The 27,898-nt window shown below is 58.7% G+C and overlaps 2 protein-coding genes across 3 annotated transcripts in view; one reads left to right on the top strand and one right to left on the bottom strand.

Moving 5' to 3' along the window:
• Positions 1 to 1,274, top strand: part of AGAP3 (ArfGAP with GTPase domain, ankyrin repeat and PH domain 3) — a 148,952-nt gene extending 147,678 nt beyond the window's left edge. For both annotated transcript variants that reach the window (XM_075704778.1, XM_075704777.1), the window contains exons 17-18: positions 521 to 776; positions 1,047 to 1,274. In XM_075704778.1, coding sequence (XP_075560893.1) covers positions 521 to 776; positions 1,047 to 1,274 — 484 coding nt within the window. The remainder of the gene's footprint in view (positions 1 to 520; positions 777 to 1,046) is intronic.
• A 9,549-nt stretch (positions 1,275 to 10,823) lies between these two features.
• GBX1 (gastrulation brain homeobox 1) lies at positions 10,824 to 17,764 on the bottom strand. The gene is given in 4 exon segments (XM_075706055.1): positions 10,824 to 11,344; positions 16,985 to 17,678; positions 17,680 to 17,719; positions 17,721 to 17,764. Coding segments are annotated over 4 exon segments (1,299 nt in total).
• Between the last annotated feature and the right edge of the window lie 10,134 nt (positions 17,765 to 27,898).

The raw sequence follows: 27,898 nt of genomic DNA, 5'->3' as shown, positions 1-27,898 counted from the left end.
GTGATAACATGCCTCCCGTGGCACTGGGCTGTCGTGTGCAGCAGCTAACCTTTTCTTGCCGCTGGCCATGGCCCACACACAAGCACGGGACAGAGACAGTCCCCGCGCTGCCACGTAATGGGCATGCAGGAGAGTGTGCGGGGGCACTAGCATGGAGGTGTGGGTGTCCCTTTGCACAGTGACAGGAGTGGGGTGTGGGTGTGGGACGCTACTGCTGCGCACGCATGGACGTAAGTGCACGGTGTACATAGGGAGCTATAAGGAGGTGCAGTGAGACAAGTGTGTGTCGGGCACGTGTCCAGAGCAGCGTGACAGAGCCCCAGTGACAGCCATGTGTGCGGAGGACACAGCAGGGGAGGTGTCTGCAGCAGGGGCTATGCAAGGGGTGCCCGTGTGTGACAAACACGCACTGCTAACACGGGGTGCGTTCAGGGTGGCGGCACCGGTACGCGTGCCCCTTTGCACATGGGGCCCAGGCAGGTTGGCCCACCTGTGACAGTGACAGTGTCCCATCTGGCAGGGAGGAGAAGGAGCGCTGGATCCGGGCCAAGTATGAGCAGAAGCTCTTCCTGGCTCCGCTGCCCCAGTCGGACATCCCGCTGGGGCAGCAGCTGCTGCGGGCTGTGGTGGAGGATGACCTGCGCCTCGTGGTGACGCTCCTGGCCCACGGCACCAAGGAGGAAGTGAATGAGACCTACGGGGATGGAGATGGGCGCACAGCACTGCATCTCTCCTGCGCCATGGCCAACGTAGTCTTTACGCAGCTGCTCATCTGGGTAAGGCAGGACCCCGCACCCTCCACCACAGCTCTTCTGGCCCTGTCCCAGTGCTTCCCCCCTGCAGCGTCTCCCCGCTCCCAGGTCTTGGGACACCCCTTGCCCATCCCCCTCCCACGGGTTCCCCCCCATGCCCACTGGCACTGCCCTGCCCACCCCAGTGCCACAGAGCCCTTCTGCCTCTCTTGGTGCTCTTGCTGCACCAGCCCTGTGCCTGTGGGCCTTATGGCACCTGGGTGCCACTGACGAGCTGCTTTCTCTCCTGCACAGTACGGGGTGGACGTGAAGAGCCGGGATGCTCGGGGCCTGACTCCGCTGGCCTACGCCCGGCGAGCCGGCAGCCAGGAGTGCATCGACATCCTGCTGCAGCACGGATGCCCCAGCGACAGTGCCGTCACCACGCTGACCCCTAGCCTGCCCCGCCGCAACGCCAACGCCAACAATAACGCCTGCACCGTGGTGCCAGCTGAGCTGGGCTCCAGCCCCAGTGCTGTCTAGCTCCTCGGGGGCCCTCCACTCACCACGTGGCCACCTTCCAGCCCTGCCAGGGGACCAGGGCTGCAGGAGCGGGTCTGAGAGCAGCACGGCCGAGCCCCCTGTTCTGGCCAGGAGGAGGCCGGGGAGCCAGCAGCCTGCTCCTCTGCGCCGGCTCCTGTGGACTCTCCCCATGGAGCTGGGGCCCCTGTGCAGACCCAGTGCTGTCAGCTTGCAGAGGGGCTCCCTCATAGTCACTGGGATGGGGGGGCTCCAGTACACCCCATTCTCATAACCGGTACAGGGGGAGGAGAGGCAGTTTCTGTGTGCCCCCCACCACATACACATGTAGATAATACAGGGGCTGGAGGCAGTTCAAGGTGCGCAGCCCTCCCCTGCACAGCTGGTACTGGGGAGGGTGATTGCTGCACCCGCTCTCCCAAACAGGCAGTTTGGGCACTTCCCTCCTGCCCTCCCTCCCATGTCAGCCTTGCTGTGCTCCCCTGGTGCAGTGGGGAGGTGGGGGGCAGCGGGAGGTGCATGTTTCTCCACTGCACCCTCTCTGCTTCTGGCCGGTGCAGGGAGGGATCCCCTCGCTGGTACCACTCCCCACATGCTGATGCAAAGGGAGCTTCTCTCCCGTGCAGCCCCTGGACGAAGGTCCCTCCAGCCTCTCTGGTGAGCTAGAGGGGCAAGAGGATGGCCATCCCAGGATCCCCAGCTGTGTCTGTCTGTAGAGTCACTGTCCTTCCAGGTCTCACACACGGTGTCTCCATCAGAGCATCTCCGCTGGCTCCCGCTGCTGCCCAGGCGGGGCTGGTCTCCGGCTGAGCAAGAGGAGAGAGATGAGCGTCTCTGATTTTGGGCCAAGCCTGCAGCTGAGCGCTGGAACCCCAAGGCTTTGGACGCTGCTGTGGAACGTCTCTGTCACTTGTGTATAAAATGTACATTGGAAATATTTATATGGACACTCTGTATATACTGTTTCTTTGGCATGAATTGCCCTGTGTGTGTTATCTGCAGCCAAGGAGATAAAGGCCAATAAAGCAACCCACCTCCTGCCAGCCCAGCTTTTCTGTGTGCTGCCTTTTGGGCCTCCAGTGCAGCCTCTGGTCTGCTGCTTGCCCACACTACAGGGTCTGGTGGGCTTCCATCCCAGACTGACAAACATTCAGCCCTTTCTTCTCCGTCTGGAGAGTTGGTAACAGCAGTCCTGCACTGGACTGGGCCCCTTGGTGGACATGGCAGAGTGCTGGGATGGGGAGGGGAGATCGGTCAACCCTGGGTGCTGTGGTCAACCCTGTGCAGGGACGCGGTCCCAGAGGGATGCGTGGTTCTGGCAGGATCAGAGATGGGCACAGCAGAGGGGTGTGCTGGGCAGGGAACATGCCGAGTCAGAAGTGCTGGAGCCAGCTGGTTTCTGTGCCACAGAGGGAGTTTGAAGCTGGGTGGAGGGGCAGGGGGCAGAGATGGGCAGGGAATGGTGGGCTGTCCTGGTGAGCAAGGACCCAGGGTGGTTTGCTGTAGCAAAAAGATTGAAAGATCGCTGCGGAAGACTGGGGCTCATCTGGTCCCAAGGTGTAGCCAGCCCTCCCCAGGCAGTGATGGGAGCCATAAGTCTCCACTCTACCATCCCTGACCCCACATGCTTCCCCCAGCTTTTGGCAGAGCAAGGCCCCAGTGCTGCCAGTTCTCTGCTGGCTGCACCCAAGGCCACGCCACAGGTGACGGTTTGGGGCTCCAGCATCCTCCCTTGCTGTGCCTGGGTCCAGGTTGGCCAACCGCACTGGGACCGGGCACGGGTCTGGGTCCCCAAGCCTGAGTGGTGGTGCTGCAAGGAAGGGAGCCGCTAAGACACCCCACTCTCCCCCCAGCACCCCACCTGCCACAGGTACCCCTCAGCAGTCCCCTCTAGACCCCTGCTGCCTCCTCCCCGTGCCCCTCCCATGGCAGAGGGCTGCCACACTGGTGGCTGCAGATGGTGGCCCCAGCCGCTCCACCAGCCCCTTAACTCATCTCCGCGTGCCAGCTGCGTGTGCCAGTATCGTGGAGCCTGTCCTGGTCCTCATCCCGGTCCCAGCCCTCCCCACCTGCGCCCGTGCCTGCCCCTCGTTCCCCATGCCCTCTCCTGTGCGGTGCACATCCGTGCCCCCGCGCTGGCCCCGGCCCCGGCCCGGTGCTGGGTTTGGTTAATTTCCTGGCGACTGCATTAGCGGGAATGGAAGCCGAGGGACGGCAGCTCCTCTGGGGCCCATTAATCATCCCCCTCAGACAAGCTGCCTTGATTACAAGTGGCAAGAAATTCATTAGGGCTGCGGCTCTGACAACTTTTATCTGCGCGGCTGGATCTGACTCATTAGGCAGCCAAATTAAAGCCATGATGGGCCCTGATGAAATTCACTGCTTGTTTATCTTGTGCGATCTGATACATCTGCCCATACATCATCTCCTGCGTGGGATCCCGCCCAGCCCAGCCCCGGCGCCTCCCTTCCCATCCCAGCCCTGCCCTGAACCGCCGGGCGCCCCGGCCTGCGGCACAGCCTGGACCGAGCACCAGAGCCTCCAGGACCAGGGGCTCCAGCCAAACCCTTCTGCCCCTGTGCTCAGCCTTCGGGGTCAGCGCTGGGAGCAGCGGCTGTGCCAATAGGCGCCGCGTCAGGACAGCCCTGGGGCCACACGGCCCTGAGCAGCCCCTCCTGGGCCACGCGGTGCCCGTGGGGGCGTGCAGCCCCCCTCGGGGCACCCACAGCCCTGGCCAGGTCCTGCTGGTGGTGGCACCGCTGCCAGCGCACAGCCCTGTGGAGACAGACCCGGTGCCCCGCCGGGCATCTTGCAAACGGGTGCAGGGAATTCAGGGGCTGCCCTTCTACTTGCGCTCAGGGGAGGGGAGCACCAGCAGCTTCCCCGTGTGCTCTGACATGGTCCTGAAAAGCCAAGACAAAAAGCCTTTTTCTCCAGGCAGGCAAGGCCACCCAGGGCAGCTGGCACCCAGTTTCCTTAAGGGAGGCTGCACTGCCACCCCAGACTGATGTGCTGCCCCAGTGCAAGGGCCTGTGCCTGCCATGGGCAGCCTCTGGGCTGCGACGTGCTGTTCCTGTCCCTAGCAAGAAGGGGGTTGTGCTGAACAACAGTGTCCCTGTTAAGAAAACTAGCGTGCCCCCATCCAGCCGTGGGGCCAGGCCCCAGCAGCAGCACTGGGGTCCTGCCCTGCCTTGGCCCAGCCCGGCGTTACCCAACTGCTGGAGCACAACTCGGCACCAAGGTGGCCCACATGGCTTCATGTGGTCCCGGGCCAGGACAGGCTGAGACAGGAGCTGCTGTGTCCATGTTTAGGCTGATGCCAGGGAGGGCACAGGCAGACCCTCCACTCTGCTCTGTACGCCACAGGAGTGTGCCAGGGCAGGGGCACAGTGGGGCTGTCCCTGTGCAATGCAGCCCCCAGCAGCAGCAATGACCACACCAGCTCCTTGGCAGCACCATAAGGACCCTGCTGCAGCCAGGCAGCACCACTCGCACCACTGAGCTGCAGCAGTGACTACAGCAGGCTATGGGTGCTGCAGGGCAGGAGCACTGGATGCAGACTCATGCCATCAGCACATCCAGGGTGTGCAGCCCCAAGCTGGAAACCAGCTGTGCCACAGGTCTACACCACTTCCCAGAGAGCCTGGGCACAGCAGACCATGCCAGGACAAGCCCATGGGGCACAGCTCCCAAAGCAAGCCCCATGGACCCTCTTGCATCCCTGGCTGAGCTGGCACAGCCTCCTGGAGGGTATGTAGGTGGGCAGCAGCCATGGCAAGGGGCAGTACACCCAGCCCCGAGGCAGCTGGGGCCACGCACTGGGTACATGTGGAGGTTCTTTCACAAGAGCTGGCCAGAGCAGAGAACATGCTATTGCTCTGCACTTTGGTGTTTCCAATCAGCCCTGCCTTTCTGAACGAGAGGGCGGAGCTGTGACACAACATCCCAGCTCCCTTGGCCTGTGCTTACCAAGGTACATCACCAATACGCTCCACTACAGCACCCGCACCCTATGCCCATTTATTTCTCAGTATCTGGCCTGCCTGTGGGTGCAGAAAAGCCTCACAGGTCCTCGCAAAGCCCTCTGGAGGAGACTTCAGCCTGGCAGCTGAGGACACTGGCACGAGCTAGTAGGCTGTGCAAGGTCCAGTATAAGCAGGTGAGTGGGACCCTTGCTTGGGACGGGTTTCAGCAATCCTGGCTCGCTGGGGATTGCCAAGCACTGCAGTCTCATGAAGTGCTTCATAACTCACCCAGCACCTGAATGAGCAGCAGCACAGCAGAGTGTGGCTACAGACTCTCTCTCTCCTCCCAACCCCCAGTTCCAGCATGCCCTTGACAACTTCTTTCAGGTCTGGAGTCATTTTCCTTTGACACTGAAGATGCGCCCACCAGGAGTTTGCACTCTGCTGCTGAGGCCATCATGACCAGACTAGCTACTAAAATCCCCTCTGCAGCTGCACCCTGGACTCTGTGTGCTGCTGTGGAGCTGGCTGTAAAGGCATTGGAGGTGGCTGGGGGGAGCTCATGACCCTTCCCAGGTGCCAGGTCAGTGGGAAGGGAGATGGTTCCTCCCCGGACCATGTGCAGTCAGAGCCCATTTCTCCCCACCAGTGTATAGGTTCGTTGCATTGCAGGATTCCTGCAGCGATGACACCCACGTTGCAGAGTACAATTTGCCTCAAAGGGTGTGCTCCTTTGAGCACTGACCTCTCACACAGGGCTGTGCACCCTTGTTTCAGGGTGGGCACGTGCGGCACCAGCCGTGTCCCCACACCACGGCTAGGCACTCCTGACCCAGGCCAGGAGTATGGTGAGCTGCTCCCTAAACCCGCAGCAGCACGGATTCCCCCCCGGGGCAGCACAGCACAGCGCAGCTTTCCTCTGCCCTGACTCAGTCTGCTCGTACTGGGGTCAGAGGGCCCATCACAGCCCCCGCTGCACACCAGCTTTGGGAAAAAAAGCCCAGTGTGACCCTGGGGAACTGCTCAGTGAGCCACTAGCAGATCAGCTAAGCATCCGAGGAAGTCTTGGAGAGGCTGACTAAGGAACAACAGTAGCACCAGCACCATGTCGTGGCCCATCAGATCTTCATGCAAGCCCCATTGTTAGAGAATGCTGTGAACCAGCTTTGGTGCACTGAAAACCTTTTCCTGAGAGCGGACCACTGAGTGAATAAATACCCCGTGGAATGCAATCACTACTCCTTTCCTAGTTCTTTAAGAACCATTTCCCAGGTAAATGAGTGGGCAGGTCTGGGTAGAGAGAATTCCCTTGTAAATGATGAAACTGTCTTCATGAGGGCAAAATAAGTCTTGTTTGTACATATGTGTATGTCTATATGTATAAACATAGTATAAATAAATGCATGTCCAGGTATATACATAGCTCTATGTATCTACCTTTTACTCTGTGTGTGTGTGTGTGTACATGTGCACAAGTGTGTGCATTTGGGTATCCACATAAGAGTCCCTTCCCCCCCTCCCCCACAAGTTCCTACTCCAGGACATAAGACAACAGACAGAAGGTGGTACTTGGGAAATTCCAACTAGATAAAAGGAAAAAAAAATACTAGGAAGGTGGTCAGACACTGGGACAGGGTCTGAAGAGGTGGGATCAGCATCCTTGGAGATGCTTGAAGTCAGCTGGACAAGTTCCTCAGCATCCTGATCTAATGGGACCAGCTTTGAGCAGCTGTTGGACTAGAGACCTCCTGAGGTCTCTTCCCATCTGCATGGCTCTGTCACGCCAGGGTCTGTCTTCACTGCCCAGTTTGTCATTGTTGCTCTCCTGCCACCCACCCCAGTCTAAATGATGCAGCACCTATAGCTGCAGCTTGCGGAGCATGCTGCACCCTCTGCCCAGCAGCTCTTCTGCCTGGGGAGGTGCTGTAGCCACTTTGTGCAGCGCAGGCAGTGCCATTCACTGGTGTGTTGCAGCACTTTGCTCAGTGCTGTGCAGGAGGCATCAGACTCATTGCAATGCACAAGGTTCACAGGGGAGCTCTGTTCTGCACAGCGCGAGGAGCACTCTGCTATTCTGCAGCTCTCACCAACACCCCTGGTGACAGCAGTGAGTCTGTCACCTCCATCAGCACCAGACTGAGCTGCACCTCCCTGCAGCACTTGCAGTTACATTAACATGACTGTTTGTAGGCTTGCATTGTCTACTGGCTCTGGGACTGATCTAACTCAACAAAAGAAGCCAAAAGCCAAGTAACTTCTCTGAAGCTGAAAGCTCCAGTTCTCCAGTCCAGTCTACAGGCAGTCGATGAACCAGCGCGCAGCCAGAGTGGGGGTGCTTTGCACAGTGTTCAGGCTGGCAGTGGCCTGCACAGCGTGGGGCAGGGGGATGATGGGTTAACACAATAAACTGATGCTGTCACTGGGGCAGGACATAGCAAACCACAGTGTCGGGTAGAAATCCCAAGTGAGAATAAGGGGGTTCTTGGACCCTAGAATAAAATTTAACTCCTTTCAATGTCACTGCCCTAACCCTGGAGCTGTGGACGTTTTTCCAAGTGCTGTGCTTAATCTTGCACTGCTGTGCTGTTCTAGGTTGCAGTGGCACAGACCCCTCATGTGGACACATTTATAGTGACAGAGCACTACTTATTGCTGCACAATTGCTTTATCCTGCCTCCCCCTGCCCTCCCCATCTGCCCCCCCCGCCCCCAGCTGGCCCAGATGTGCATCAATTCATATGCAGGAGCTATTGCAATTGCTGCAAATGGCATGTTATCCCCTCCTGCAGCCATGTAGCATAGGTAAGTTACCATTCCCTGCCTCAGACCAACCCAGCCCCAAGGAGAGAGAAGCAGGAATACCTGACCTGTGGTTCTCAGGTGCAGGCAGCTCTACCGCTGTCACTGCATGGAGTTGAAGGGAACGGCCAGCTCCCCTGAGGGCAGGGCAGCTGGGGTCAGCTGCTAGAAGACATTTATTTACCTGCCCTCATCCAGAGGGAATGCCAGCAGATGTTGCTACCTGAGCAGGCCAAGCCCACACTGGGGATGCTGTGAGTAACACCAGGCCAGGCAGCTCCTGAGGATGCTTTCTCCTTTCTAGGTTGGTGGTGCAGGGGACAGAGGCAGAAACTGTCCTGCCGTGGCTTCAGGAAGCCAGCTGGGCTCTGCTGCCCCAGCAGGTGCTGAGAAATCCAGGTCGTGAAAGGATCTTGCAGAACTGTCTTGGGACCTGCAACAAATATCTCCGTGGAAAGAAGCACCCACCTGGGACATCCAGGAGCACAGCTGTGTCCTAACGGTTGCTCTGCTCTGAGCTGTGGCTGTCCCCACACAGGCCAGCCAGAGCCAGCAGCTGCAGGGCAGGGAGAGCCACCCACCAGTGCTCTTGAGGCTGTAGGGCTCTGGAGGAGGAATCAACAGGCTGAGCACCCGGTCCACGCTCCAGACTAAGAGAACAAATTGGGAAGGGCCATGGGGAGGGAGCACCCCCCTCCTGCCAGCCCTTGCTGTGGCATCAGGGAGGGCACCCAGGAAGGTGAAGCTGGCTCTGGCTGTCAGGGATGTTGCCCACTCTTTTGTAAGTGTGTCTCCCAGGGAAGGGTGCCAACGGCTAACTGGACCCTGCGTGACCCAAACTCCATAGCAAACCTAAGAGCAACTGGCATCCCAGCAGCACCATGTCCCACACCCTTGAAGAGAGCCTTCCACCTGTCTACAAACCTCCGGTGGGGTTGCAATGGGTGTTGCTACTACAGCACAGATGCGTGAGCTCCCTGCCCCAACGGGCTGGGCTGGCTGATGTTCCTCAAACCAGCAACAGAGGCTTTCGTGGCTGGACACCTAATTAGTGCCGGAATCATGTGGTCCTCTGCACTGTTGACTCAGGACTGTGCATGCAGCTGTGCACTGTGCAAAACTCGATCTTCATCACGTTCTGGGGTTGGGCTCAGTCATCTGAGATACCCCCTGGCTTCAGAAGCAGTATCTCATGCAGTAGGTCTGAAGAGCAGACTATTCCAGTCTGGCTGGCCTACATGAGAGCCCCTGCTCAGGAAGTCTGAAACCCCTCTCCCGCATCAGTGCAGTGAGACCCAGCAGCTGCAGTGTTGGTGCCAGTAGTGCCCAGTCCGCCCTGGCCCTGCACACGGCTGCGGAGCCTCAGCAGCGTGGTATGAGAAGCAGTAGCTAGTACTGGTGAGATAGGCTGAGTGAGCAAGGAAGAGCAGGACCCTCACCTTCCCCTCAGCCCAGCTGTGGGACAGGCAGCCAGCACTGCCCCAGGATTCAGTGGCAATAAGGCACCTGAGCTGCAGGAGGGTTTCCCTGCTCATTTCCCATGGGTTGGCGTGTGCTCCTCGGGGCTGAGGGAGGAGGAAAGACTTCAAGGCAGGACTCTTCTAGCAGGCACTGCAGCCCTGAAAAGCTGGAGGGCATTGCATCGCTGGGCCTCAGATGTGCCGGTGGCATGTGGGGCTAAGTGTGTGTGGAGCTGGCTCAAGGCACTGGGGCAGCCCTGGGGACAGCAGGCAGGCATCCTGCCTGCATTGGGCAGTGGCCAAGGGGCCTGCGGGCATGGACTTCTCCTCACTCCACAGCCAGCAAAGGCCAGGTCCTGGCACGAGGCCCATGGGGCAGGCAGGGCTTTGCCTTCAGGGCAATCTGCAGTCGTGCAGAGCGGATCTCGGGGGAGGGCTGCTCCTGCCCAGGGCCCGGGGCACCAGGGATGCCGGCTGTCCCGGGGCAGGGGACCCAGCTGTGTCGGGAGTCCGGGGGCAGCGCACAGGACTCTCCCACCCCGGGGGAGTGCTGCTGGCCCCGGGCAAGCTGTGGCGGCAGGGGCTGCGGGGGCGAGACGGACGGCCCCGACCCCGGCCCCGGCCCCAGCCCCAGCACCGGCCCCGGCCCCCGCACCTCCCCGCCGGCGGGAGGGAGGACCGGGGATGCTCGCTTCCCAGCCCCTCTCCTTCTCTGCTCCCTCCCGTATCTCAGCACCGGCACCGGACCGGGTCCGATGGAGCCCGCAAGGCCACCGCTGCTCCCCGCACAGCCGCCAGCTCCACGGAGCCAGTACCGGCACCGGCCGAGGGGCAGGCGAGCCCCGGAGCCTCCCATACGCCCTCCCCGGCCGCCCCTCGGGGTCGGCGCCGCCGCCCGCTGCACCTCTCCCTGTCCCTGCCCCCGTCCCTGCCCCTGCCCCCGTCCTCGTCCCCGCCGGGCCGGGGGCCTCGGGGCGCTGCTGGCTGCTGCCGCCCGTCCCTGCAGCGCAGCCGGGCGGGCAGCACCGCGGAAGAACGTCGCCTCGCTCCATAGAAAATAATTTATTGAAATCACAGCTATACACGGTCGGGCGCCCGCGGGCAGCGCGGCCCAGGCCCGGCGCGGCTGGCGGCCGGGGCCCACGGGGGCCAGGCGGCCCGCGCTCCCCGCGGCACGGACAGACGGACACGCTGCCGTATGTACAGAGTTTACACGGAATAAATAAGGGACATGTACAGAGGAGTGCGAGCGGGCGCCCGGGCCGCGCCCCGCCGCATCGGGCCCCCCCCGCGGCCGCCCGCCCCAGGGTCCGAGAGCCCCGCCGGCGCTCAGGGCCGGGCGCCCTGCTCGATCTGCTGGTGCTGGCTGCGCACGGCGAAGCGGTTGACGTGCACCGGGATGGGCACCACGATCTTGGGGTTGCGGACGGGCTCGCCCGAGCGGTTGCTCACGTTGCCCGCCTTGATGCGTTTCCACTTGGCGCGGCGGTTCTGGAACCAGATCTTCACCTGCACCTCGCTCAGCTTCAGGGCGTGCGCGATCTGCGAGCGCTCCGTCAGGCTCAGGTACTTCTTGCAGTGGAACTCCTTCTCCAGCTCCAGCAGCTGCTCGCTGGTGAAGGCCGTGCGTCGCCGGCGGCTCTTGCCGGCCCCGGAGCCCGGCGGGGCCTGCTCGGCCGCGGGGCCGCCCTTGCCCTTGCCCTTGGTGCCCAGCGCGGCGGCGGCCGCCCCGTCCAGGAAGGGCTCCTCCTCGCTGTCACCCGCCGAGCTCTCCTCCTCCCGCTCGCTGCACGGCGTCGCCGCCGACTTCACCTCCAGCTTCTCCTCGTCCGAGCTGTACGCCTTCCCGTCTGCGGGGCACACAGCGTCAGCGCCCGCCGGCACGGCCCGCCGCCCCCCACCCCGCCCGACGGTCTGTGCCCCCCCGCCGCGGGGCTCCCCCCGCCCCCCCCGCCCGGCGGGAGGCTGCAGCTCGTCCCGGGAAGGCCGGGTCCCGCGGGCACCCCCGCCACCGCCGCGTCCCCGCAGCCCCGGGCCGCCGGCGCTGCCTGCCGCGGGAGGAGCAGCTTCCCCGGCCCCGGCTGCGCGCTCGGCCCGCTGCAGGCAGCGGGCGCCCGGAGAGCTGGCAGCGCCGGTTGCTGTTGTCCCAGACCCCAGCGCGGCCTGCGCTGCCCTGCCCGCAGCCTGGCCGGCTCTGTGGGGCAGCACCCCCAAACCCGGCGCGTCCGCAGACACCCCCGGGGTGAGAGCCACCACAGCAGCTGCCACCATCCCCAGCCCACAACCCAGCTGTAGCAGCAGCACTGCCTCATTCCAGCAGAGCACACCGCAACCCTTCCAGGGCTTGCCTGGACCTCCACATCCAGAAGGAAAGTCTGTACCTTGCCCCTCAGCTCAGCCCTCCCTCTGTCCCATCCCACTGCATCAGACCATCGATGCTGCTCACCCAGAAAGAAGCCAGCCAAGAGGAGCCGAAGGACTGTCCTGGAAAGAGCAGCCTGAGCCACTTCCAGCCCAGCAAACCGCTATGCAGGGCTTTACAGGACGTGGGCTGGTCCTGCTACCAGCTCTCCCTCCCTAAGCCCAGGATGCACCACAGCAGAGTTGCGCAGCCAGGGAACAAGGCGCTTGGGCAGCTGATGCTCAGGGCTTACCTTCCCCCGCCAGTGTGTGCAGAGGGGCAGGCCAGAGGCTGCCAACATCACTCAACAGGCAGGACATCATCCCAGGCCACCCAGACAGGAGGCAGCACTTGGACCACCACAGACACCTCTCTTAACGTTGCCTGCAAGGATATTGATAGGGTATAGGGGTATGAATCTTCTTCTTGCCAGCTTCTTGTGTCCCAAACTGCTGCCTGAATGATTAAACAGCCATGGAGCAAGGGAGGACATGGGTGACAGTGGGGAGGGAAGAGGCCTGGCAGCCAGTCACTTCCTTGGTAGAAGGGCTCAAACAAAGGCCTCACAGGAGATCAAGCGAGAAGATGCTCCCGGCCATAGGCAGGGGTCATGGAGAGAGAGGACCCACAGCTAAGCACAAGCAGATGAAGAAGCTTTTCTGTCAGGCTGAGACTGGAAGAGACCAGCAAACACTCCAAGTCTGACCCAACAGCAGGAATCACTGCTGGAAGGAGCTGGTCCTGAAGCACTGCCGCTCTCAATATAATCCTGCATGCAGAAGAAGCAGCAGCTCTCCAAGCTTCTAAGCAGTGTCCAGGTACTGGCACGTGCACCCTGGGCCACTGGATCTCCGGACAGCTCACCTCACCTCAGCGGGAAAGGCAGAACAGCCCTCAGATGCCTGAAGGCACAGGGTTGCAAATACACAAACAGCAACTGCAAGAAACTGCTTGAGCCCAGGAGACATTCTCAGGAGTCTGGCTGCTGTGAAGCTCCCACACCCCTTGCCAGTCCTGCAGCAAGTCTGTGGCTTCCTGAGAGTGGGTGGGTGGCTTTGGAGATCTGGAATAGTCTCCTTGCTCTTCCTGCTTCATGCAGCGGGAAAGAAACACCTTCATCTCTATTCTGCTGCAGAAGAATAGACAGTAACCTCTTTCTTCCTGAGGGGCAGGGGGAGAAATCTCCCATATGCACAGGGGGCAGAGTAAAGACCCAGATAATTTGTGCTTGTGGGGCTGAGGATTAGCAGCAGGTGGCATGGAGCACTTTGGCTGCCGATGCACAATCTCCTGCTTGGCTGAAGAAAAGGAGCACTTTCATTTCTGTGTACCACCTCTGTCCATTGGAGCACAAGGCCTGACAAGGTAAGAGAGCTCTTATGAGGATGTCGGTGTCTTCACCAAGAGCACTCATATGTCCTGCCCTGACTCTGCCCTTCCCCAGCGATGGAGGACAGCATCCCAGCAGCCACACTATCGAACAGCGCTGACTTGGCAGTTTGCTCTTGTAGGCCCAGACTGTGCCCCAAGAGATTGGACAAAGGCTGAGCTACCAACTGCAACATGTCGCTTTGTAAACCAGGTGCTGTCTCTGCATACACTCTTCTTAACCAGACCCCAAATTTTAAATGGTCTCTACCAGACTAACATGTCTCACATTTTTGTGTCTTAAAAGTGCTGGGTTTGCAGTAAGGAACTCAGAACTACATGATGATAGAGTCTAAACCAGAGGTTTTCACAAAGAAAACTGGTATATTGGTCTGTTAGTCACCTAGTATGTCCCCATCGAGGCTGTAATGGAGGCAGGGGAACCCACCTGTTTGGTGGGAGGGTATACTGAGACTTTCAGAGGCCTTTGAACAGGAAGCAAAGCTGTCATGAAGCAAAGTATTGTGACTTTGAAAAATCAACAAGGCGGCAGTAGACGAAGAATAGGATTGACCCATTGCTTTGCTCTTCACAAAGTCCCAGCTGTTCATTGATCTTATTTATGGATGTGCTAAGCATGGTGAGGAGAGTTGGGTGTCACGGGTGACAAAGTTCTTCAAGCTGGATCAGGGGAATCCGGATCAAGAACGGGTGTTGTGACAGCCAGAAGAGCCCTGTGTTGGTGAGCACACAAGAGCTCTTTGTTACGTTCATAGGGAACAACACGAAACTTCACCCTGTCCCTGACTGAACGTCCAGTTACTACATCAACGCAAGAGAGGGTCTCGGACCACTGCCTGGATCTCGGTGGAGACCTCTACAGCTCAAGAACAAACACGCTCTCATCTCAGGAGAGGTGTGGAGAGCTGGGAGTGTTGAGTACCTTTATGCTGGGCGTCATACTCTTTGTTGCGGCTGTAGTAACAAACCAAACGCCAAGTTTTGCTGCTTCTTACCACCAGTTTCCCTAAATGCCTCTCCCCTCTCAAGAAGTGTGACAACAGCTGGAAGCAAGTTTGAAACATAGTAGATAGAGAGAGAGGCCCTAAAATAGAGCATTGACTCCTTGGCTGATCCAGCAGCAACAGATCTTGTCTCTGTAGACACCTGCACGACGGACACACCAATGGAGCCCAGGGACAGAAATAGTCACTTCAGGGTATAATTCGCTTGATGTCAGCAAAACAGACAAAAGGAGGCATTTCTTCTTCATGTGGTTCTTCTATAAGAAGAAGATAAGAGAACTGTGGAACACCTTGCCCCAGGATATGGCGGATGCCAAGTTTCTCTCTCCTTTCTGGTGGACTCCAGAGACTAGATAAGGTCACAGAAGAGGAATTGGTCAAAGGTTACTAAATATACAGAAACAACACCTGGCTCAGGAAGCCCCTGAAGTGCAGGTGGTTGGATGCTAAGGAAGTGTCATTTTAGAAATAATTGCACAGATTGTGCTCTATTACTCTTCCCTGGGCAATTGCTTTTGGCCAGGGCCACAGGTAGGATGCTAGTGCAAACTGCATTATAGGTAGTTTTTGATGCCTCCTGTTGACACAAATCATCTTTCTCTTCCCTAATTGTGGAAAAAGCCCACAGCAACGATCCTGGCTTTCACCTGACATGGTTGGTAAAACAAACCCTATTGTCCATCTCCAAGGGCCTTGTCTGGTACAGTCAGGAGAAACATTAAGTAAAGGAGAAGGTGGACACATTTGGCCTGACAAAACCTCTTGGACCTGGGCAGAGCAGCCCACAGAGTCAGGTCCACATGGGCACAAGCTTGTGCAGAAGGACAAGCATCCTTCATGGCTCCAGAGCAAGCACAGTGCTAAGAGACAGCTAATAGGCAGCAGTGAATGAACAGAGGTAGCAAGACCTATTTCCCTCCATCATATGAGCCAGTCACAACAGGGCAAGTCTTAGAGATACGATTTCTCGATATCAGAAATGGCCGCTGTCTGGGACAGTTCATCTGAGTCCCTCGGGAGAGAACATGTTGGGCTTAGCTATGGAGGAGCCACAGAGGGAGATCAAGCACAATGCAGTTCATTTCCCCATAGACCGGGAAGTCGTGGTCATACAGACAGCTAGCTTTGGCCAGGGCAGTTCTGTCCCTGAGGAGATTTCACAATGCAAGTGAGATTGCGCTGGGCTTTTGACTCAGCACAGAGGCCTGGGAGCAGCAGAGGAGCACCAAAACCCCAGTAACCCACAAAGGCAGTGGGGAGGCAAAATGCCCGGGTTGTCCTGCTGAGGGATGAAGTTCAAGGAGCACCTGAGTGACGGAACCAGTCTTCTGAGAGAAGAACAAGGCAGGGCAAGGAAAAGACCCGGGCGTACTCGGGAGAGGCTAAAGGGAGGATGGAGAACAGCCAAGCACTGCAAGGAGCAGCAGAGACTTTCAGCACGCACCCACGCCAGGAAACCTGTGAGACAAAGGTGGGTCTCACGGGAGACCAGGGGAGACAGCTCTTGGGACAGGCCATGTCAGGGAAAGCCAGCAGCTGGCTTGTCTCAGTCTCGCTGCAGAAGGGACAGCTCAAGCCCTGTGCTGCAGGAGCTGAGGTGGAAGAGAGCACGAGCGGAGCTGGCTGAGAAACACAGAGCAACAAGTCACCGAGGCCGACGCCTGCACGCTCGGGGGAGCGGCCGCGGCTCACAAAGGCGAGGGCCCCGCGGCCCCGCCACGGCAGCGAGCGGGGTCCTGGGCACGGAGCCGCCGCCTGCCCGCGCCGTCGGGCAAAGCCGGTGCCGAGGCCGCGGGCGCTGCGGCGCGGGGCGGCGGACCGAGAGGAAGGGGAGCGGGGCTCCGGGCGGCCGCCGGGCTCGGGAGGGGTCGGGAGCGCCGGTAGCCGCAGCACGACGACGCCGGGAGGGCGGCGGAGCCCGGCCCGGGGCAGGCTGCGGGCGAGCGAGGGATCCCCCAGCCCCGCGGTCGCCCGGGACGCGGCACCGTGCCGGGGACAAAGCGCAGCCCCGCGCCGCAGCTGCACCGGCCGGCACCGGCACCGGCACCGGGACGGGCGGGGAGGGCTGCGCGCAGTCCGGCGGCCCGGGACGGCGCGGCGCCCCGCTGTCCTCCGCCGCGCCCGCCCCGGGCCGGGTGCCAGGACCTCGGAGAGCTCCGCGCCGCCGGGCCGGCCTCGGTCCGGGGCCCCTCGCCGCTCCGCTCCCGCCGGACTTTCCGTGCCCCGCCGGGGCGGCCGCCCCGACCGGCGGGCTCTGCCCGTTCCCCCGCCCCGCGGCCCGGGCGCGGCGAGCGGAGTTTGTCTCCCACCCGCGAAAGTTGCGGGCGCTGCGGAGCCGGTCCGGAACGGAGGCGAACCGGCCCGGTCCTCCCGGCTCGGCCCGACGGGACAGGGCGGGCGCGCAGCCGCGGGCAGGTCCCGCCGCCGCGGCCCACGGCGGCCCCGCCGTCCCGCCCGCCGCGCCCCGGTCCCCGGCTCGGCGGCTCCCGTCCTGGCGAGCCCAGGGGCCCGCGGTGCCGCCCGCCCGCCCGCAGCCGGCGCTGGGGAGGCGGGGAGAGCCCGGAGAGGGGCCGGGCGGGCGGCGCTGCCCGCCGCGGGGCCCCTCGGGGCTGCGGGAGTCCCGGGCGAGGCGGGGCCGGCGCTGGCCGCGGACCAGGTGCTCTCGGCCGGGCGGGGCTGGCCCGCGCCGCTCTTACCTGCCAGGCCGGGGAAGGGGTCCGGGAAGTGCAGCGGCGGCTCGGGCGGCCCCTTGTCGCGCCCCGGGGGCAGCTCCTCCGCCTCCAGGCCCTCGGCGCCCCGCCGGCAGCCGGCCTCGGCGTTGGTGCGCGGCGGGGGCAGCTCCTGCGGCGGGTAGAAGCCGTCGGGCGGCTCGGAGAAGCTGGGCAGGGCCGTGGTCAGCGCCACCATGGAGGGCACCGCCTGGCCCAGGCTGGCGCAGAAGGTGTTGGTGAGGCGGCCGGCGAAGGAGGCCAGCGGTGCCAGCGGCGGCAGCCCCGACTGCAGGGGCGCGTGGGACAGCGCCTGCGGCAGCACCAGCGGCCGGTACGGCATGAACATGGGGTACCCGGTGTAGAGCAGGTGCCCGGAGCGCGGCGGCGGCGTCCCGATGAGCGAGTCGATGGAGAAGGCGGTCCCCTGGCCGCTGGGTCTCTGCATGGCGAGCGGGCGCCGCCGGCTCAGCCGGCACCAACTTTCCGGCGAGCTCGGGCCGCCGCCAACTCGCCGCGCCGCCGCCGCCGCCGCCGCCGGGCCCCGCCGCTGCCGCGGCCCCGGCCCGCGCCCGCCGCCTCCCGTGGGCTCCGGCGCCCGGCGAGAGCTGCCGCCCGCCCGCCCGCTCGCTGGCTCGGCGCGGCGGAGTGGAGGCGCGCTCGGAGCCGCCCGCCCGCCCGCCCCGCCGCGGGGGGGCCGGGCCGGGCCGCGGAGGGGAGGGGAGGGAGGGGAGGCGGGCGGGGGTGTCGCCCTCTGCTCTCATCCATCTTCCGCACATCACGGTCGAGTTCCTCCTTCAGCGCCCGCTCCGGCGGGGCAAGGCTCCCCGCTCCCCCCGGCGCGGCCGGCCCCTGGGAAGGCGCCTCCCCCTCCCGCCTCATCAGCTGTTATTAATGGTGATTGATGATTAGCAATTACGGGGCCAGCACAAGGGCGCTTTTGTGGGGACGGGACGGGGCCGCGCCGCTCGGCCGCAGCCTTGCTCGGGCCGCCCCCGGGCCCGGGACAGCGGACGGGGCGAGCCGGCCCCGCTGCGCCCCGGCCCCGCCGCCTCCCGGAGCCGGCCCGGGCCGCCCCCCTGACGGCCCCGCCCCGCCCGGCGCGGAGCGGAGCGGCCCGGGGCCGGCGCCGGCGCCGGGCGGGCTCCAGCGCCCCGACGGCCCGGCGTTCGCCGGGCCCCGGTCGGGCCCGGCAGCTCGGGCGCGGCCCCGCCGCCCCGGGGCCACCGTGCTGTGCCGGAAGACCGCCCGCCTCCGTCCCGGGCGCGGGGGGGCCGCCGGGCAGGGTCCGGCCCGCCCCCTCCCAGGCCTCGGAGCCCCGGCGGCGGGCTCGGAGCGGGGGCTCCGCGGGACGGGCGGGCTCGGAGCGGGGGCTCCGCGGGGCCGGGGGAGGCCGCGGGGCCGCCCGGGGACGCGCTCGGGCCAGAGTGGGAACGGGGGGGGCCGGAGACCGAGCCAGGGATTGAGGCTTCTCCGGGCCCCCCCTTGCTGCTCCCCCGCGGCTTCGGCACCGGTGCCTCCCGGGGGTCTCCGGCTGCCCGGCTCCGTCGGGGCAGGGGCAGGCGGGCGGTGTGGAGCCCCGGCTGAGCGGGGCCGCAGCCCGGGGCGCCGGGGGAGCGCCCGCCCGGGCGGCTGCAGCCTGCCCGGACCTGTCCGCCGCTCGGGCGTCCCAAGGCCGGCCGGGGCCGGGGCCGGGGCCGGGGCTGGCTGCCCTCCCCGCGCTGCGCTGCGGCTGCACAAAGCCCCCGGGCTCCGCCGCTCCCAGCTGCGCACTCGCCGTGTGCCAGACGCGTAACCCGGAGCGGCTGCCGATGGGCCCTTCTGTGCATCACTCGCTCTACGGAGCAAGATTGACCAGCGCAAGCCGAATGCTCCTGAACTGCGGCAAGAGCTCTGCTGCTCTGTGTCACCCTGCTTCGTGTCCTGGCCCCGTGTGGGGAGTCCCCACACTGAAGCGGAGTACTTCTGCCCCGCAGCTTGGCACTTACGTTGTGCTCCTGTCTACAGGGAGATGCTCACTGGGCCTGTAATATGCTGAACATTGAGCAAACTAAAGCCCTGCTTCGGGAGAGCGTCCGGATTGCCACGTAAAGCACTCAGAAGCTGAGAAATGCCAGAGCTGAAGTCATGTCTAAACTCACTCCGACTGCATTTTCAGTGGCACAGCTACGCGCCATACCTCCAGCTCTCGCCTAGGGGTAGTCCTCCTCTCGGGATGCCTGCGTGTTCCTGCCTGTGCTCACCCTTTGATCAGGGATGCAGTACCTCTGGCTGCGTAGCTACCCAGGCTCCCCGGTGTCATCGATGTCTATGTGAATACATGGATTCCCCCACCACCACCCTCCCCTCCTCTGTGCCCAAGGAGGCCTGGGCACCACTCTGCTGCAGCCTTGAATCGTGTTTTGTGTGGGACGTGCCAGTCCAGCCATGGAGCTGCACACCTGGATCCTGTGTGGAGCATGTAAATGAGGCCGAGTGGGTCCACGAGGCTGACAGCATGGTACACAGCCTTCCTCCGCTAAACAGGCACAATCTGAATCCGCAGGGTCCAGCTATGACATCAGCACCAAGGGCCTGCACAGAGCCTCCTCTTTCTTTCGTGTGTTTTATGCCTTTCTCCATGGCACATCCTTGCAGTCTCAAGGAAATATCCCTCTGCGGCAAGAGCTGCCCTACCCCCAGCCAGGGAGACAGAGGAGGAGTCAATGTTAAAATAATCATCCAGACTCAAATATTGAATCATAAAACAGAGGCCTGGCAAGAGGGATCCCTCTTGCCGCTCTGATGCAGACACCTCCCACTAACCGATGGCCCTTTGATCACTGAGGAAGAGATGCCCGTGTTTGTAGGGCATAGGCTGTTCGGCCCCTAGTCTAGGATGAGGACATAGATTTCAGGCTGGGAAGGAGGCTGGCAGTGACCAGCATTTGGATGAATCCCACCTTAGGAATCAGTTGTGACATGATAAGGGACATGCTCACGGTCTGCAGGTCAGCATCCGTGTTCTATCTGTCCTTGGCTCAGCTCTCCTGTCTCATCCACCAAACGTCTCTGTGGGAAAGGAACCTTCAGGTTGGAGTCATCTTCATGCACACAGCTTGGATTCATTCCACTGCTATCAAAGCAGGTTAGACCATGGAGAAAAAGAAAGCGTAGCCATGTGTAAGTTACTGGATCTCAAGACCTGTACTCAGAAGGGTCCAAATCAAGGCTAGGCAAGCAACTTCCTAACTCCTGAGCAACAGCAACTCAATCAGTTTTTCAATGAACCTTTTATATGTAACCTTCAACCCACACCTCACACCCTTATGTAAGTTAGCAAGATACGCGAGAGCAATAGGAAACTGCTATCATCAGTGACGTTCTGGGGAAACAGAGAAAGCTGGGGAATGAACTACAGCTCCCACAAGGAAGGATGACTGCCTGTGCCCAAAGCAGCAGGTCTTTCCTGAAGCCAGTAACACAAGCTCCCATATTGACCTCTGCAAATCAACAGCTTGCACCCTGCAAGTCCTTACATATGTCTCCAAGGTTAAGGTTCTGCTTACCTGATCCGACACTTGCATTACCTGCAGCCCCTGTCTCTCTCCAAACACTGAATCTCAGTTCAGTGCCAGGAGCAGCAAGGGCAGGCTGCTCCAATAGGGAAGGGAAGCCAGGAAGCAAGAGTTGCAGCAAGGCAGGCAGGGCAGTGGCTTCACTGACAAGGATGCCGTCTCACAGGACTCGAGCAAGGTGAGCAGAGCAGATCTGGTGACCTTAACCAGGGTCACCAACAGTCCAGTGATCACCCAGGAAGTCCCACTCTCCAAGTGGTGAGGCAGGTCCAAGGCTAAGCACGAAAGTGAAATCAGTGAGTCAGGATCATTGTCAGCATCAGGGAGGTACAACATCAGGTGGACCTCCAGTTAGGTTAGGCAGAGACTAAGGGTGAGAGCCTGAGCTTAAAAGCAGCTCCTCAGCCAAAGAGGGGCAGGCTCTTGCTGAGGTTCCCCAAGGACAGACAGCTGCATCAGCTAAGTTGGCCCTGATCCTGGAGAGCCAAACCCCCAGGAGGAGGGAAATGTACTGAGGGCCCTGACAACTTACTCCACTCTGGTTTACTTTGTCTCATGGGCCTTTGCAGTAAAGTAAGGTAGACATTCATTTGCCAAATCGTAAAGCAAAGATCCAGAGACGAAAAGGTTGAAGGACTGGGGGAAAAAAAAGGGTTGCAAGCAAAATAAAGCAAATATTGTACTGTTGTACTCTAGTGTGTACAGTGACCAAGACACAGATCGAGATCTCCCACATCCACCATCCTTGCACGGTGAGCCAAACTAGAAGGGTGAGGGCCCAGCTTGCATATGATAACTCTACCACCCCTTAGACCTCCAGGGCCGTTCCCAATTTCTGTATTCTATACCTAATCGTCCACAGTTTCTCACTGTCTAGTGGAAAATGCAGTTTTCACAGCTTCCACTTGAGGCTCAGACCTCCGCTGTTCAGTATGCTCTGTGGGCGTTTATCCCTCCCCACACGCCTTCTCTGCAGGGAGCCACTCTATTCCATTTTATCGGGCTCCATCCCCCACTCGCAAGTAGCTGGTGTGTTCCCTTAACATGCCTGAAGATGCACCATCCAACACACCAGGTACATGAGAAATACTAATTGCATGTGCAATTTGTAAAGCCCCTGGTCTCACTGCACTCTCAGCTGTTGACAGAGACCTCTCAGGACCTTGCTGGGTACATTATCAGACACTGAGCTAAAAAAGAGTCTCAGGAGGAGACCTGCTCTTTTGGGGTTGCTGGGCCACAGCTCCATGTTTATCAGCCTCAGCACTTAGCCCTGACTCTCACTGGGCTGGTCCCCGAGTACTGTATTCAAGTCAGTGTGTGCAAGCGGTGCCCTTACGCAATTACAGACCAGCCTGTCCCATCTCCTCCAGCATGTCACTGCCTGAGTTGGCCCTCCTTCCTCAGTCTGCCTTTGCTCCCCACCCCTCTCCTTGTCTGTTTTCCACATTAGAGCTGCTGAAGCTTCTTCCTCCTCTTCTTCTCCGTTCCTTGCTGCAGACACGTGAGCATGGAAAAGTCACTTTGCCCGCATTTCTAGAGTCAATAGACAAGACTGGAAAGTGTCCTGCTATTGAGCTTGACACTGGACAGTGTCTATGCTGAAGATGACACATGACCCGTCAGGTCAGCACAGAGGATCTGGCATAACTTCAAACTGCTCAGCATAGGCAGAGGCTTCCTGGGAGAAAACTGTCGGCCTCTAAAAATGTCCTTGCTTGGTACATGCAAAATGGGATCCTCAGAGGCTGGTAGTTTAGAAAAAGTTGATCCCAAGCTACTAGGCAGAAGAAGAAACACCCAGGCCAGCTCTCCTTGCTGCACTGTAAGCTGCTGCTCCAAGGTGGGGAGTCTAGAGCGTATTCCTGGTACACAGGCTGTTGGCTGAGTAGAGGCCAATTAATTTTTGCTGTAGCTGTAACGGGAAAAGTTCAGTCTGAGACAAGCACACAGCATGGCAAACCACAACTGCAACAGTTAAAGTTTAATAACTGACTGGCAAATGAAAGCAGGTCTTTCTAATGGAAACTGCTATGCAACCTTAACTTTATGCCTCCACCTGCTCCACTTACAATCTCTACACAGAATCTAGCACAACAGGACTAAATCTAGTCACGGCCTCTAGGCATTCCTGCAATATAGCTACTAAACATATTAAAAGCAAGGGTAATGTTGCAAAATTATTTACTCAAAGTTGGGAAAGTCTAGAGAATGGGCTGGCTGCGATGTTGTGTTAACAGAAGCTAGGTTCATATCAGGCACATACTCTACTATTGGACTATACCCATTAAGTGGTCCAAATGAAACAAAGCTGGCTTGAGCCATCAGGCTCTGTAGGCACACACGGCCTGGTGGGTTCTGCTAACGTGCAAGTCCTACCCCAGCAGGCAGCCTGGGTGTTCAGGTGGTTCCAGCTGGCCTCCGCAAATACAGTCTCACAGGCTTTCACCCCACTGTCGAGTTGCCCCATGTGATTCTGTCTTCAGCTTCCTACAGCAAAACCTCTCTGCAGCAGCTGAGGAGACACCCTCTAATGCCTGGGGAACATATTTTAGAACTAGCCCTGGCAGAGCCGTAGCTGGAGCAGTAAGAATCCAGGATCCTCATTAATAGTAGAAAGAGCATTCCCAGGAGCATAGTTTTGCTGCTGACAATATCTCAGAGCAGAAAAAGGCTACTTCCAAGGACCTGTCCCCAGCCAGGGTTTCCAAAATAGGGAAAGACTATAACTTAAAGAGAGGAAAACTCGGAGTGGTCCATCTTAGGACTTAAGGGCAGAGCTAGCATTCTAGAGCAACACCACGTACCTGTCTTTTTGATAAGCCTAGCACAAGGCCGGCGGTAACAGTGGCCTGTCTTGTGTACCAACTTCTGTGACGTCCGTGGTTCAGCAGAGTACCTAGAAGCAGCCCCCAAGCTGGGTCTTCCTGATCCGAAAATTGTTCGTTTTCCCACACTGACAAACAAAGGCTTTCATCCCAGCCACAAAGGCCTCCCAGCAGGACTTGCAGTGGCTCAGCTCCCAGTTGCCCACTGGGCACACAGAGAGCACAGGAGCACAGCTCCTGCATGGTGTTAGCAAAGGAATACTTTCTGAGAGCTGGTGACTGAAGGCTGTTGGGTTTGCTAAGGGCACATGGGCCATCTAAGACACCAAGCAACTGTTTCAGCAGCCAGGATGACAGCAGCCGAGGCAGGCACCTCTGCACCATCTCCCCTTACCCTTTAACCCCAGGCCCCACAGGTGAGGCAGAAACCACAGGCAACGCACATGTGAGGCACCCTCACCAGCCAGTCTATCAAGCAAGCAGCACATCATACCCCAGACCTTGTCACAGTGGAGCACAGCCATACCTGGGGGAGCTCAACCTTCCCTGGCATCTCTCCTGACTCCTGCACCCACAACTTGGGCAGACAGATTTCCTGCATAGACCACTTTAAAACGGTCTTAGAGCACATGAGCAACAGCACTGACATGACAGAGCTAGCTCAACCCCCTGTGACTATCAGTTCCCTGGGATCCTTTGCATGCCACCTTGCCTCCCTGGCTGCCTTTCAGCATAAGCTCAGAGTCATCCTTAATGGACCACAGCTTATCCAGCCCAGAGAAAGCCAGCCACAGTGGCTTTTTCCAGGCAAGTCCATGAGCAGCTCAACCTTAGGCAGGACCCAGGACAAATTTGTGCAGATTCTGTGGGCAGCATGGCTGTCTGCTATTGGGTTCCCCTGGGACAGGGGAGAAAACAGTGCTGGGAGCTGGGAGCTTCACCAGCTAAACCTGGTACTAGACATGGCCCCAGCAGCAAATGTTGCTGCTCCCCCAGACTCATTGGCAGGTCCCTGAGACCCTGTGCCCTGCAGGAACAGGCTGCTCAGCAGACACAGAGCTGTGAGCATGGGGATGCAGGCAAATTGCCAGGGTAGGATCTGCAGGCAAGCTGCTGGCAGTGATTACAGTGACTACACGTCCCAGGTAACATGTTACACTTACTCTGCTCCAGTCTGCTTGAGGAGCACCAACACACAAACAAAGCACAGAGGGGTCAGCCTGATGGGACCGGTCGCAAGCACCACTTCAGCTGGAAGCTGGGTTGAGCGCTTCAACCCACTCACAATACAGATGAGAGTTCAACTTGGAAGATGGCACTGTTACCCGACTTGTCTTCACCCGGCAAGTGCATCTCCTTTTCATTTTTCTAATCCTGGATAAGGTAGGAGCCTTTCACACATCTCTGAAGATTTTTCTGTTTAGGAGAACTAACACCTCCTTCACTCCTGGGTTTTGATCCTGCTCTGGGAGAGTGATATTAGCCAAACACTTCAGATAATTTACTGGGCTCCTAAGGCACAGGGCTGGCTTATATTGGCACAATTGTGGTACTGTCTCACTTCCATTCTGGCACTGGCTGTTGCTGAAAGTTCTTGGTTTCTTTTGGCTTGTGTTTGTACAGCAGACCAAGACTGGGCATTCTTGGCAACATTCCCAAAGCAATGTCCACACTTGGGCTGCAAAGCTGTCTTCAGTTCCTATCTGGATAAGGTCTCCTAGGAGCATCAACATGTTCACTCCGTCTAGCTCCTCAACTGCAGCATGGCTGTTCCCCATGCTGATCAGAGACATTGCTCAGGAAGCATAACTGGCATCAGACAGAGAGAGAAGCAGAGGGAAAGGGGAGAGAAAGAGAAAGGGAGAAAGCAAGCCACGCAAGTGTGAAATCTCCAGAGGGAAACCATCACCAGAAAGTCATCAGCTTCATGAAAAGAAAACTGCTCAGGGCAGTGCAGGGTCCTCAGCAGGCAAGATGGGACCCAGTTTGTAAGATGGCCTACCTGGCACATTGTCAGTCCCTGGCTGCAAGGAGGAGGCAAGGGGACGGGAGTATCACTGCATAATGTGCCCTTTGGAGGTCACCAAGGAAGCTTTGCAAGGGAGCAATGCCAGAGGACAGGTGTGCCCAAGCGCTAGGGTTGTGCATGTTGCCTTCAGCCAATGTAGGTGTATCTGGCCCATGAGCAGATGGTCTTTTCCAGGAGCCAGGCCTGATACCTCTTGCACTTCTAGAATTGAAGAAGCTCTCTCCAAGCGCACCACTTTGCCCCAGCACTTATGTGAGCGTGGCACTCTGGATGCTTTCATTCAGATGACATCCATCATCTGCAGGTCACTATATGAACATGGGTTTCACGACTGTGAAGCAAAGAGCCTATAAGAAAAGGTCATGTTCTCAGAGTGCAGGATGCAGGATTCAGAGCAAAACGTGTTATGCAACCCAATTCACAATACAGGCTGGTACCTGAATAACGCTGATATGCCTGTCTTCAGCTGGCAATATGGTACTGGCTTATCACAAGATGCAGTGGCTCTGATTTCTACAGCACCATCATCTAATGTGGACTCAGTGTATAAGAACAGTCCTGCTAGTCCTGGGTCCTGCATTATGAAGAAGAGGTCTCTCTTCATTCAGTCACAGCATCACGGAATCACAGACTGGTGGAGGCTAGAAGGAACCTCTGAAGGTCATCTTGTACAACCACCCCTGCTCAAGCAGGGTCATCTACAGCCAGTTTTTGAATATGTCCAAGGAGGGTCATTCAGCAAAGTCTCTGGGCAACATGTGCCAGTGTTCAGTCTCCCTCGCAGTGAAAATGTGTTTCCTGATGTTCAGATGGAGCCTTCTGTGTTTCAGTTTGTGCCCATTACCTCTGGTCCTGTCACCGGGCACCACTGAAAACAGCCTGGCTCCACCTTCTTTGCGCCCTCCCTTCAGGTATTTATATATGCTGATGAGATCCCCCGACCCTTCTCTTCTCCAGGCTGAACACTTCCAGCTCGCTCAGTCTTTCCTCATAGGACAGATGCTCTAGTAATTTTTCCATGTTTGGATGTTGTTATTTTGTTACCACTCAGTTTTCTCTTCTTTGGAATATACAGCTCCAGGTCCTTGAGGCTGTTTTTGTTGATCATTTCCTTGTCTTCTTATCATTCTTGATGTCCTCTGCTCCTGCCACAGCCCGCCCACTACGCTGTGGTCACTGCACCTCCAGAAGAGAAGACCGATGTAGCACTTCTTTACAGACCGGACTCTCATCTGTGCATGCCATGACAGCTGTGCCTTTTCTGTGCAGCACGTGGCTGGTCATGGGCAGTATGTGGCATGTTTGTTCCTGCACATCTCAGCTCGCACCACCTCTGGCAGGTCAGGCCCTACTAAGGCCTTTGCAGCTGGGCTCCGCTGGTTCTAGGGCAGAACTTGGTATTTGTCCTGCTGGCCTAACCCCAACCAGCACAGTGTCTTCTGCAGATTGAATAAGCCTCATGTCCATTCGTTCATGCAAGTTGTCATGGTTTAACCCCAGCCAGCAACTAAACACCACACAGCCACTCACTCACTCCCCCGCAGTGGGATGGAGGAGAAAATTGGAAGAATAAAGTGAGAAAACTCATAGGTTGAGCTAAAGACAGTTTAATAGGTAAAGCAAAGGCCACACACACACAAGCAAAGCAAAGCAAGGAATTCATTCACTGCTTCCCATCAGCAGGCAGGTGTTCAGCCATCTCCAGGAAAGCAGGGCTCCATCATGCGTAATTATTACTTGGGAAGACAAAATACCATCACTCTGAACATCCCCCCCCTTCCTTCTTCTTCCCCCAGCTTTATACGCTGAGCATGATGTCATATGGTGTGGGATATCCCTTGGGTCAGTTGGGGTCAGCTGTCCCAGCTGTGTCCCCTTCCAGCTTCTTGTGCCCCCCAGCCTGCTCGCTGGTGGGGTGAGGAGCAGAAAAGGTGACTCTGTGTAAGCACTGCTCAGCAATAACTGACACATCCCTGTATTATCAACACTGTTGTCAGCACAAATCCAAAACATAGCCCCATACTAGCTACTATGAAGAAAATTAACTCTACCCCAGCCAAAACCAGGACACAAGTCTTTAAATACTCTAGAACTAGAGTGCCAGATGCAGGACAGACCTCCAGGTAACACCCTCTAAGTATCACTGCAGTTTGACTACTGATAGCTAACTCTAAATAGGGTTTTCTGACTAGTTATGCTCTCACCTAGTAGTAGTTCACTCTATATTGTCTTTTTTAAATTTCATTCTGAGAACCTCATGTGAAAGAACATGAAATTAAGACATTTAAGACACACAACATTTGTTCCTTCTGTTCCTTCCCCACAGGCTCTTTGGCCTGATACAGAAGGAAGTAGGATTGGTCTGACCAACTTGGTATGTGTCCAGGCACTTACAAATTAATAGAATCATAGAATAGTGTGAGTTGGAAGGGACCTTTAAGGGTCATCTAGTCCAACCCCCACCCCCCCGCCATGAGCAGGGACATCT

The sequence above is a fragment of the Pelecanus crispus genome, chromosome 2 (genome assembly GCF_030463565.1).
Source record: "Pelecanus crispus isolate bPelCri1 chromosome 2, bPelCri1.pri, whole genome shotgun sequence".
Lineage (NCBI taxonomy): Eukaryota > Metazoa > Chordata > Aves > Pelecaniformes > Pelecanidae > Pelecanus > Pelecanus crispus.
This window is presented reverse-complemented; position numbering and strand designations above follow the sequence as displayed.